The sequence below is a fragment of the Olea europaea genome, chromosome 1, assembly GCF_002742605.1.
Source record: "Olea europaea var. sylvestris chromosome 1, O_europaea_v1, whole genome shotgun sequence".
Taxonomy (NCBI): domain Eukaryota; kingdom Viridiplantae; phylum Streptophyta; class Magnoliopsida; order Lamiales; family Oleaceae; genus Olea; species Olea europaea.
This window is the reverse complement of record NC_036237.1, coordinates 3,688,530-3,701,337: the sequence shown is the minus strand read 5'-3', so window position 1 is coordinate 3,701,337 and position 12,808 is coordinate 3,688,530. Positions and strand designations below refer to the sequence as shown.

At 37.5% G+C, this 12,808-nt stretch overlaps 1 protein-coding gene across 1 annotated transcript in view; it reads right to left on the bottom strand.

Moving 5' to 3' along the window:
• Positions 1-3,104: 3,104 nt before the first annotated feature.
• LOC111375639 (protein ILITYHIA-like) overlaps positions 3,105-12,808 on the bottom strand; it is a 12,660-nt gene continuing 2,956 nt past the window's right edge. The window contains exons 5-17 of the mRNA XM_022998530.1: positions 10,294-10,419; positions 10,114-10,213; positions 9,844-10,013; positions 8,247-8,549; positions 8,027-8,143; positions 7,846-7,947; positions 7,611-7,760; positions 5,192-5,356; positions 4,939-5,115; positions 4,252-4,374; positions 3,934-4,014; positions 3,732-3,848; positions 3,105-3,305 (exon numbers count right to left, since the gene is read on the bottom strand). Of these exons, the coding sequence (XP_022854298.1) occupies positions 3,120-3,305; positions 3,732-3,848; positions 3,934-4,014; positions 4,252-4,374; positions 4,939-5,115; positions 5,192-5,356; positions 7,611-7,760; positions 7,846-7,947; positions 8,027-8,143; positions 8,247-8,549; positions 9,844-10,013; positions 10,114-10,213; positions 10,294-10,419 (1,917 nt within the window). The 3' untranslated portion in view covers positions 3,105-3,119. The remainder of the gene's footprint in view (positions 3,306-3,731; positions 3,849-3,933; positions 4,015-4,251; positions 4,375-4,938; positions 5,116-5,191; positions 5,357-7,610; positions 7,761-7,845; positions 7,948-8,026; positions 8,144-8,246; positions 8,550-9,843; positions 10,014-10,113; positions 10,214-10,293; positions 10,420-12,808) is intronic.

Genomic DNA, 12,808 nt, shown 5'->3' with positions numbered 1-12,808 from the left:
GTTTGAAATGAGACTCTACTTGATTATCAAACGGATCACCTAAATCTTGAGTGAGTAAATGTACCTTTGATTGCTAGTTCAAGTTCTTTGAGGTACCAATGAGTGAAGTCTTAAATAGAAGATTGATCTCGATCTTTGGGAATCGGGCCGAAACAATTAGAAATCATATATTTACAATAGTGGAATCAATTAATCATTGAGATGAGACGATCGTCACTCTAAAATATTTTCCTAGGCAAATTGAACCTAAGCTCAGTAGGTCGACGATGAGATATATGGACTTTACATTGTGATTTGATCACAACGAATTTGCCATATGAAAATGGTACTTAGAGGGTAATACATGTTGAAGGGCAAAAGCGATCATTTTGCCAGTTTCAATATCTTGGCGGCCAAATGGAGGTTTGACTTGTGGAACGATAATCAGAGGATATTGTTACTGGATCATAATTTGCTTCTATAACTATCACTCAACTCGAGAGTGCAATCTCGATTTTTTGGTAGAATAAACCGGGATTAATAGATGTATCTCAATTGGTCAAGAGTTGACTCAATTGGAAACATCTATTGGAGCTTAGGTCATGTGAGTCCAATTAGGTCCCTCTCTTGACTCCAATAAAAGGTGTGACTCAATTGGTCTACTACAATAAAGTCCAAGGAAATTTGTGCAATTTCTAAACCCTAATAGGGCATTATAAATATGTACTTTATTGGCATATTTTCATATGAGAATTAAGGTTAGCCACTTTTCACTTTCTTGAAAGAAAATACACCTAGTGGAGAACAAGGGAGAAGATCTAAGGGAGGAAGCAATTGTCTAGGCCATTAAAAGCCCCTTCAAAAGGTTTTCATCTCCCCTTTCTATGTGTGGGGATTTTTATAATCCAATGATCTCAAAGTTACTAAGATCCTTTTATTCATATAGTTTTAATCTTCAAAGGAAAATTAATTTCCTATTGTGATGATTAAATCCATTAACCAACACCATCAGTAACAAAAAAAATTGGGCTTCTTCTCGTATAACACTGTGTCAGAAACCACGATTGTTACTCCTCTCTATCCAAACTCTATTTGGGAGCGTGTACTCCAAATTCACCTCCACGCAAACCCTAGCCTCACTGGGTCTGTGTAAGTCACGCGTGCCTCATCAATCTTTCAAGGCAACTCACTACCTTAGATGGTGCAGATAAGAATTCCTTAGCCCGCATACGTACAAGCAAGAAGGGGAAAGATATCCATAAAGGTGTGATCGAGTCTTATGTTGAGGCCAGAAGTCACAACACGCATGTCCATAAAAAACTCGCATAGGACAACCATCAATATACCACACAGGTTTCAAGAACATCCTAATATAATCATCATCATAAGGTAGGTGTATTAGAATATGTTTGACATCAATTACTCGCAAGATTAAAAAAGTAGCCACAAAGTCCAAATATTAGAAAATTCTCGTGTACTTTAATCATGCTAGGCTTCTATTGCGAGAACTTGCCAACCAGAACTGCCTCCTCATCATCCAAAGAATGATAGTCGGCTCAACCAAGTGAAGGTAAGATTCTATAGATGCAATCCTTTGGGACATAGAATCACTGGATCAACAGATTTTCTTTAGCTTCATGTTGGATTTTATGCGCATTATTAAAGAGATGAAAACGAAAATCAACATAAGAATTTTACGTGGTTCGGCGATGTGCCTACGTCCACGAGAGCGAAACCGAGATTTCTTTATTCAGTTGTCAAAAATAGGGTTACAACATATTATTTATACTAATCCTAGCCTGGGCCCATATAAGACTTTAAGGCCCGTACAGAAAATTACCCTGTACCGTACCGCGGGAGCGTTGCCCCCGCACTCCCAACCTATTCAACGTCCCTAACAACCAAACAGTGAATTAAACCCATGCAAGGCCGATGCCGTCGATGCGCTCCGTTCCGCGCCGGCATCGGCCAATTTGATCCAGGACCTGTGTTCCACTCTATATGAGCCACGTGCAAAACACTTCACTCAACCTGAGAAATACTGTGTCGACTAGAGAGGGCAACAACATAAGTCATCCTAACTTGATTCAATTCAGACCAAGCCTCATGTGGCATTGTCTATTTGCATGAGGTCCACACACCGAAGACCCACGCATGTGGCGATCCTCAATCAATGGATGCCAACTTGGTTGAGTAGGGGTGGTGGCTTTTTAGCCTTATTTGTTGTTTCGGGCAAATTTGCATCCTACCTTTTACATCCCGAGGCCAGAGGTTGCCGCTCCTAGAATGGGAGGTGTCACCTAATGCCAGAGACCTACACTCCCAGAACGGGAGGTGTCACCTAATGCCAGAGACCTATAAAGCCATCGCCAACCAACTAGAAGTGGTAACGACGCTAGGTTGGTTACTTGGGTCGCCACAAATGAAAGGAGAGGAGTCTCGTGACTGGCAGTCAACGTGATGTCAGGTAAGTGAGTCTCACAAGTTGACAATGCTAGGTCGATGCCAATGAGTATCAAATACGGGGGCATTGGGGATGGGTTTCTATTCCATTCATTGATAATAGTTAATTGTGGACAAAATGAGGGTATATCCTTGATCATATTACCACTATGAATATCACACACAAATATGACTCTCATTTACAATAGCCCATTCTCTTTGATCCTTAATTATTATGTCATCGTCTAACCATAGCACTGAAGCCAAGGGCTCCTTCAACAATTTGACAAGCATTTGTGCACAATACTCTTTCCCTTTCTCAACGTTCCCACACTAGCATCCTTACTCAGCTTACAACTTCCCATAGTTTCACCAACCAAAATGTCTACAGGATTTCCTAGCCTTCAAGTTCCCAAGAAAACTAAAATCAAGATGAGACAGAATTATTATACCATGTCGCATCATTCAAGGGGTTACAGAGATTGTAGATCGTGCTATGATACGATAAGAAATGTCGTGGTCAAGGAAAGATAAGTAATAATTGGTTAGTCTATCAAGAATGTAAATCTTTAGAGGTGAAAAAGCAATGAAGTCCAGATATTTTAGCAACTTCATATTTGATATCTCATATTTCTCGTCTTGGTGAAGTAGTCATGAGGACTGTGACAAAGATAAATCAAAAATAGCTCAAAACCATTTCATAGAACAGACCTGTCCGAAAGACCCTCACGTAAGGCTGTGATTATGCCATACTTCTTCAGAGAAGATATTCTCAATCCCTTAACCACCCCAGCTAGACCAAATGCTGCTCCACGACGCTCACCATATTTGTCACTCTTCATCAGCTGATCCAAAAGTCTAGAAACAAGAGCAGGGGCATCTTCCTGGTGCAATTAAATATAAGTGAGAAGGAAAGTAACATGTAAAACACAAATAACATGAATCAGATATTAAGAGCAAATTCTAATTAAGGTGTCAGATAAGGGAAAACCCCAAAAAGTCGAACTCAGTAACCAAAAATACATTATTAGTTACCACGTTATGAATGGGAAATCCAAAGTAGATTTTAGAACTAATAAACAGGAAAAACATTGACACTGCATCTGTGGGAAGGTAGTTTTGTTGCCCCACGCATCAATGAAATATGTGATCAGGAATTGCAGATAACTCAAAAATGATAAATGCTTTCTCTTCCCTAGATGATATATCTACGTTTTCTCCTAGGAAAAATCTTATTCAACAGGGGGGAAAATAACAAATCAAAATTCATTTAAATGACACTGATAGTTGTTTACAAGAGCCGGATGCACCTGCTTTGATTGCATTAATGGAGAAAGGCAAGTTGAAACTGCCCTTTGAACAGCTTCAGAAGGAGTGTTTATCACATCTAACAGCTTCTCCACAACAGCATGAACCTTTGGGTCTCCCTGTCAAAAAAATATAATAAAAATTGAATTTCAGATAATACCTCCAACTTTGTATCAATAGATTTACATAAGAACGTATTAACACCTCGGCCAGATGCTTTGCTAGAGCCCCAGTGAATATAACCACTCCTTCACGCACTAAATCATATTTTTCCTCATCTGAGGCCTGCAAAATAAAACGTAAATGACAAGACAAGGACAAGATTTTATAATGCTTTCAATAAGTATCCTAGTCCCCTTTTATATATATCTTGAATTAAATAAAGGAGAAGAACTATACAATGGCAATCACTGGATGCAGGAGGCTGTAAAAGAATATCACATAGATATGAACATCTACCATACGACATCGTTTAAGATTCTTGAAACATAAGAATCGGGGAAACTTTTGTAGGGCACTTGCCTTTTTGTTCAAGTAGTTTTCAAATATGGGAAACAACAATGCCACATTATCCCTTCCATGCTTATCAATAATAGTAATACCAGCATCAATCATCCGACCTCGGACATCTGCATTACCATCAGCCTGCAGTTCAAAGTAATCAAACCTTTAATTCAAAAAGGAGAAAGTAAGAATAAGAAATAAAGATGAAGTTAGTGGAAATCTACTTAGTAAAGATGGAAAAGACAATGTCTCCTTCATCCCAACAAAAATTGCAGATACTTAGTAATTTGACTTGTTATGTTCAATATACCCAATATACCAGTTGCTGAAGTAGTGGCAGATTCTAAGTTCCTTACAATGATATGGTAAAACAAAAAAGGTTACAGCTTCTCTGTTAATTAGAACAGAACAGCAGGAAAGTGAGGAAAAGCTACATAATGATTTACTTTTTCTGCAGTCAAGTCAGAAAAACTATCGCAAGTCATTAATTATCAATTAACCATGAATGCCACTAATCAGGTAACAAGGTCAGGTTCTCTCCATAAATTATATACCACAGAAAACATGATATAACCATAGGTAAAGCAGTAGGGTGCCAGGCACATTAGTGATAATAAAACCAATGGTAATAGAATGCATTCAAGAAATGATTACAAGAAATCAATGTAAATATTAAACAGTGAAACATGAGCAGGAAATGATTACCAGCGCCCGTGATATCAGAAATGTCATCACAACAGGGAGGTCTTTGGTTCCAAGTACATCTGCCACAGAAAGTAAAGCCAAAGCAATCCCTTGTCTGCCTAACCAAGCAGCATCAATGTTATCCTCACCAAATCCAGCATCACGGATATACAAAGAAAACAGTGTCGACAGTGATTCCTGAAGGCATTCACAAACAGTAAGGCAATCCACATCGGCAATTTATTTCAGAGTGGAGAGATGGATTTGAATATACCTGTATCGTATCAGGGTTTTCATCTAAAGCAGCAGCTAATGCCTCAGCAGCAGCAACTCGAACGTTATAGTTATCATGAGAAAGTGCTTTGAAAAGACCAGAATAATCTGTTCCAAAGTCATATCTATAACAATCCCATACATACTCTGCAGCTTCCGCAACTGACTGAACACGGACGATACAAAAGTTACTGTTTTGTGGTCAATGTTTTTATCTAATGAGGAAAGTCTACAGCAATGGAAAAACCTAATAACCAGCAAAAGAAAACCACTTGGAGCATCAAATAGTAACGTGTATTACATAATTATCAGACCCGACCCGGTCGTCAACCGGGATAACCTTTGGGAGTCTGGTAAATGAGGCCAAATGTTCAACCAGTGGATCACTACTGGATCGTAAATCTGGATAAAATATATTTCTCAAACTAAAGAATTATGTGTGTATAAAAAAATTTTATAATCGATGGGTCATTGATTCATTTCTTCTATATTTTAACAATAAAACATAAATCATGATCAATATTTTGGTTACAATACCCAACACTTAGTTTCATATTTTTATTCCCAAAATATAGGAATTTTTAAAGGTATTATTTGAATTCTTCAAATAGCGTTTATATTTTTTATTTTTAATTCTTAAATTAATGAAAGTTTTAAATTGTAAAAAATAAATTATTTCACTGTTGAGATATATATTATTTCCAAACATTGAAGAAATATGCTTTAGCGTGTCATCGTGGTACGCATTCAACTATACCACATAGAACATCAGGGTTTGAACCTCCCAAATTGTCATTTGCATTTTTCTTGATGGGTTTGGTTTTGGAGTGGTTCAACCGAACCAGTTTTCTTCAAAACCCGCAGGTTACCTGGTTTGAACTGGTTCATGCAGGTCTTGACCAGTTGGAATGCTAAACAGTTCAACTGTGCAAACCAATTCGGTTCACTTGGCCAGGGCACCTGACCCATTGGTCTGGTTTAAGTTTAATGACTATGTACTGCAAACAACTCGGATAAAAGAATCTGTAAGGAATAAAATATTGGGCTCTGCAAAATTATAGTTCCTGGACCCCACAGTGAAAGGATGATCACAGCACCAGCACTTTATCTAAATGCCACATGTAGGCAAATACATTACAATCTTATTACAAAAAAAAATTATTTTTTTTTTTTTATAAGTATTACAAAATTTGACAAGGTAAATATATATAGTCATAGTAAAGTTGGCTACTATTTAATTTGTTTTTTGGAAGTGAGCTTGAGTCTTAAATAATAATACTCAATTACTAGCTAGGCAGAGCTAATGTCAACCATATAAATAAAATTCCTTAAAAAGGCCCATCAAAAGTGACCCAATAACTGAAAAGTTACTAAAGACTTCAATAGCAAAAATGGTCCCACATTAAAATTTTCTAGAATTTCTCACTCGAAGCCAAACTAAGTGCGGTACCAGATCAAAGTAGAACTTGAATATGTTAATTAAAGCACTGTTTGAATAATACTAACTTCAAGACAGGATACTTTTGCTAATCCAAGAAGCATCAGTTGTTTAGCCCACCTCAAAATCCCTTAACTCTTCCCGAGATAACAACTGCCTTGCATTTGCATGTACCACCTCTACAAGGTCCATAAACTTAATGGGTACATTTTTTATTTGAAAACCAGGACATGGCCACTCTTCCTCCAACCCCCAGTTTGAATTTACAAGTGGATCAGATTCATGTAAAAACTTACACCTCCATTGTTCCTCGTACCTCCACATGCTAAACTTACACCTCCATTGTTCCTCGTACCTCCACGTGCTATTTGGTGTGTTTAAACCACATCTGCTATCAACCTTAATAAACCCCAGAAGTCAACTTCTTTTTCAAATCAGCTATCCAATTTAATCTCTGCCGACTAATTGACTGGCAAGCAATCCAGAAACCTCTACTGCAAAATGCCAAATTTTTGTGCCACCATCTCCCAACAAATGCCATCAACCCCTAGCTTCAATAGCCCAATGCTGGAAATTTCTTCCCTTGGTCTGTAATTTAACAAAGCAGAATAATCAACTAACAATTTCTGACCAAAATCTCCTCCCCCACCACCTCTTTTCCTTCATTAGGTTGTGATCAGCTTAAAGCTTCAAGTGATTGCTCTCCTACCCATAGATTTCTTCCTTCTCAACCCTGATCTCTCTTACAAACCCCTTCTTCCTTTCTATGAATCTAAACTTGAAAGTGTTTATGCTACCCCACACAAAGATCTCAAAGGTCCTGAGTTCAACATGAAAGCCTCAGAAAGAATACCATTATATGCTATTTATAGGGATTCAAATATATCTGCAATTAATTATAATGACACATCTCGAATATTAAAATAATAGGAAAAAACAACATCAAGCCTATACAACAAAACGATTCGGAAAAATACTACACCTTCTCTGGATCATGTAAAGCAAGCCAAAGGCTGGTTGCAACCTCTACATTTTGAGGAATGGAACAGTTCGAAACAGCAGGAATGCATTTTACAGCATTCAAGCAAGCCATTCTGACATGAATACCTTTGGCATAAACGCCATATAGTGCCTGCCAAAGCACATAAATTAAAATTATGTCACAGACTGCTGGAAGTTGATTGCTAAAGTGAACTACTGAGAAATAGAGCACTGACAGATGCGACTTCATCAGGTTGCAAACCCAGGCACAACTCATTCAATGCTGGCCCAATAGATGCTTGATAGGCAGGAACAACACCAAGAACATGATACAAGACCTGCAAAATAAACCGTGAGCAACAGACTAAAAGATTAACTGGACATAATCCACTGCAGTATGCATCTTTGGATCGTAACTGATAGCATTCGGATCCTTGGTAAGGGTAGAATAGGATCCATGTGCAAGAAAAGTATCTGGAGAACATCATCATGAAGGCCTGTCTTCTTGGGAGATAGCAGAATTCGTTCCATTATCTACGTGAAAAAATTGAAATAGAGGAGCAAATAATTTTTAAGTTGATAGAAGCATCAATAAATTGATCCAGTAATAATTATGAAAACAGGTTAAACAATGTACCGGAAAAATGAACTTAAATGAATCAACTGGAAGAGGTCCAGATTTGCAAGAAATTGATAAGCCATTAACCACTCGCTCAAAGAGACCCACGGCTGGCCCTCCATTGACTTCCGCTTCAGCAACAGGTGGAAATAACTTCAACAAAACATTAGCTTCTTCTGTCACAATCAGTTGCAGCGCAGTTGCAATCTCAAGAGCCCAATTACAGAGAGGATCAGCTGTACATTTTGAGAGTTTCACCATGGTCTCGAACGCCATGTCACCAACAATGGTTGAATGGAGTAAAGGATTAACAAACTTAACCTGAATTTTCATGAAATCAACAAAACGAACAAAAAAGGCAAGGTTGAAATAAAGGAACAATACATATTACTTGTTTTATAGTTGAGTTGAAAGCAGAAGGTATCAATGTTTCAAGTGCAAGGGTATTCTTAAGAAAGGAACATCACATTAGATCATTTGGAAGTACAAAAATGATTAATAATGTATTTTGTAGGTAGAAGCGTAAGCAGGGTGCTGGAGTCACAATATAAATAAATAACTATGGAAATGATAATTCTAAACCGTATAAATCACTGGAAAGATCCCTTAAAACATCAGGACAAGGAAAATTAAAAAATTCGAGAAACAAGGGGAGAAATAGATGAAAAGGAAAGGGTGAAAACAGAATATGATAACAAAATAAGAATAATGGACAATTTTTCACACTAAGTGTGAAACACAATACTCATAATAAAATGTTGATAACAGGACTGAAAACGATGAAAGGAGACATCTTCTCTTCTTTTCAATTCTTGACAAACGTACACCCTAGTTACAAAGTAACAATAAATCTTCTATTCATGTTATTTATTTTTGCAACAAGATGGACACCAATAAAAAACAGCCACTTCAGATAAATCATGAGCACGTAAACCTCTTCAAATACAATAACCCAATCTTACCACTATAGATAGCAAAGTAGTAAATATATCAAATTAGACGTAAGATAAACCCAAAATATTTTATTAACCATCTTCATCATCTTGTTTCTTAACATAAACAATTAGAAACTGTCCAATAATTGCTGACCATAAAACCTTTGCTGCATACTTCTTTTGATTTCCAGAATCGTTGATAGCATGGAACAAAACAAGGAATTGACTTCAGTTGTTATGAGCAGTTGAGCACAGCATTTAAGTCTTCTCTAATTCAATGTTAAAATAACTTTTAGTTAAGAGCTTATGAGAAAGTAAACTGCATCCCATTTTCTGATCATCTTCCACTTGGTCATCTTTTCAAATCAAAGTTCTGCATCACAAAATTATTTTAATGTGGCCCGGATAAAGCACCTAAACTAAAAGTTAACATTTCTTTTCATTCAACATGACCAAAACAAGGCACAGCAATGTAAGCAAAACTTAATCATAATTAAAAACAATAAAGAAAAGGATGGTACAAAGGGGAGGTGCATATGATACAAAGGGGCACGTAAAGCTAGTTTTCAAGTGAACCTCATGCTGAGACAAGGTGCCGATGTATTTGTAGACGTTTCAAATACAAAGGTGCAGATGTTCAAGGTATTCCTCAGTGTACTATAGAATATAGAAGAACTAACCAAGGATGGTAGCTGACTGTGTGTGAAAACAGGATTAGCTAATGCCATTTCTCCCAAGGCTTTGAGCATCAAAGAAAGGTTCTTTTGTATACCCGTGACCTTCTCACGAATGCATGCCTCCTCCCTAAGCTGCAGATCGCGTGCCTCTTCTTTTGCTGTCTTTGCTTTCTCTGAAAAATAAAAAGAATGGAAACAAGGGATAAATACATTACTTGTACTCAAAATGATTGAAATTTTGACGTAATTTCATATGCTTGAATGAATACGTGCCAGTTTTCTTCAGTGATTTTGCAGCATCCTTTTTCCCTACACCACCAACCTCCTTACTGGGAGGATCCCATCTTCCTGAATGGTTTGATTTGACTTGGTCCTGAAAACATGAACATCCTAGTAAGGAACAACATTATAGAACATTTCTGTATATCTTGCTGAAAATTCACAAGTAATCACCAGGCTGTCATCGTTATCATAAGTTCGAAAACGTCCTTTTGCTTGTTTCACATTCTTAGCAGCAACAGATTCTGCAACATAAATACCTTGCTCACTTGATAGCATTCCCTCAGGAGTACGAAAGATCTGAAAACAAATGGGAATGACAGCAAATGTGAGAATTCATCACTAAACAATGACACTGCAAAGAAAGAAATACCATCTGACACTAACTCCCAAGATGTCAACGGTCAAAGAATGATGTGATATAAGAAATCTAATTCAAAGATAGCTAAAAAGGGAAAGCTACAGCTGCCTAATAAGTGGTATCGTCCCCCTCGAAATATTTGGGACTTCCTTTGGATGGAATGATCTCCTTCTCTCTCGAAATCTCAGATCTCCCATGGTTGAAACAGTGTAAAGAATCAGGTAGATGGGAAAGGCTGTTTTATCCCCAGAGTAGGAAGATATAGGAGTCCAACTGAATGCAAGAGTCATAGTCCAATAAAAGGATAAATCGGAATCATGCCTTCAAGAGAAATACAGTCCATTTCTTTATTAGTTCACCAACCAATTTATTATGCCTTCATTTAGAATGTTGAGGAAGATTGACCCCACTTTAGAAAAGATTAATGGAGCTTTTTGGGAGGGAAGTGAGGAGAGTCAGAAATATCATTTAATGCATTGAATTTGGTGATTGGGAGCAAAAGGGGAAAGGTTAGGAGTGGAATACAGTGCCGAAGCATTATGTGGCCCAAAAGATCGCATGGATTGAAGTTTCCTCTATTCCATTCTAGAGGGCTTTGGATTCGATCAGGTAGTGCATTTTGGAATGCCTGTTCTCAGTACTCCTCAATGACAGCCCTCATGAATTCTTCCCTTTTCTCACAAGGTCTATGACAGGGCGATACCATCTCGCTATTTCTTTTCATCATTGTTGATAACAACTCTTGTTTACTCACCCAGCAATTCCAGACTTACGGGCTATCAGCATGGAGGTAGTACTCTTGTCCCACGTCTCTCTTTCATTGACGACGATTATATTTGCCAACAACCATAAGAAGTCTATCCGAAGGTTACTTGATTGCCTAAAGCATTATGAGGGTATTTCTGATTCATTGATGAATAGAGAAAAAAGTGTACTTATATTGCATTGAAAGGCATCCCTTAAGCAGATCAAGAGATTGAAGCATTTAACTAGCTTTAGGCATCAGCAGCCATTTACTCATTTGGGATCCCCCTATATAAGGGGGTTAAGTGAATTTTCTTATATGATGACCTTATTCAGAAGGTAAAGAGCAGCATATCAGGTTGAGCTTCACACCATTATCTTTTGGGGTCGAATCATACTATTGAAGTCCATTCTCTCCTCTTTACCACTTTATCCACATCAGAATATGCAGCCAGATGAGTATATTTTTCATAGTATTATGCTATAAACACCTATGGCTGCATGCAGCCAACAAACCGTTTATTGCCAAGTCATATTTTAGGAGCAGCGTGACAAAACACATCTGGCTGCACCTAGCACCAACATGCCTCTTGTCATAGATATACCTTAAGCCATCAATGCAATTGCTAGTGCTATACCTTTACTACATCTTTCAAAATCTTGTCTCAAGGTTCAAACATGCCACAAATTTGAAATTTATTCAATATTCTATATCTAACTGACAAGTAGATTTGTGTCTGCAATTACAAAACTGACAAGTAGATTTTCAACCATAATGAGATAAGTGTTTAGAAATAGTCCAAACTTCTTCTCACCTTATGCCCTCACTTTTCACTTGCTGGATTCCTCATGGTCTACAAACATTTTCAACTGTTGACTGGATACTTTATGCATATTACCAACTTTCCTTGCCTTCAAGATACTTGCCTTCTTATCCATATTCTCCAATTTTAAACCCTTTTCCATATCCGTAGGCTTGTTATGGCTCTGTAATAAACTGGTTTTACTCCAAAACATTGAAATGGAACTTCAGCCAATGGTAAAGAACTGATTTGCGACAAGGGGCCTAATTCTACCGAATTAACTATGAACCTAATCTATAGGGATATAATCCCAACGTGAATGAGGAAAACAACTTACGGGCTAAAATGTATTTGCTTAAGCAAAGTTTTTTGGCCAAACTTTGGGATTTGGACATGGCAGACAATGACTTTTGCCTATGTGTACTGTTCAACAGCCTTCGGCAACATGCTATATCATGTCCCTTCTCTCACCTAACATAAGGCTTCTTGGCACATGTGATATCTTCCTTCTCTTTCCTCAATTCCTTAGCAAAACCTACTCCACAACTCTCTTGATCCAATATCCTTCAAAATTTAACTAGAGAATTTTCAAGTCTTTTGATAATGTCTTGCTAGTTATGACGAGTAAGTGGTTTCAGCAGCATAACTTGGACATTAAAGGCACATGAAGAAATGCATCTTTTCAAGACAAACATCAATGAATGCATGAAGCGAGATTGACACAGTCTTAGGGTAAAGCAGCTGAGCACAACTAGAGTTTGGCAGCATAGAACTGGGTTTT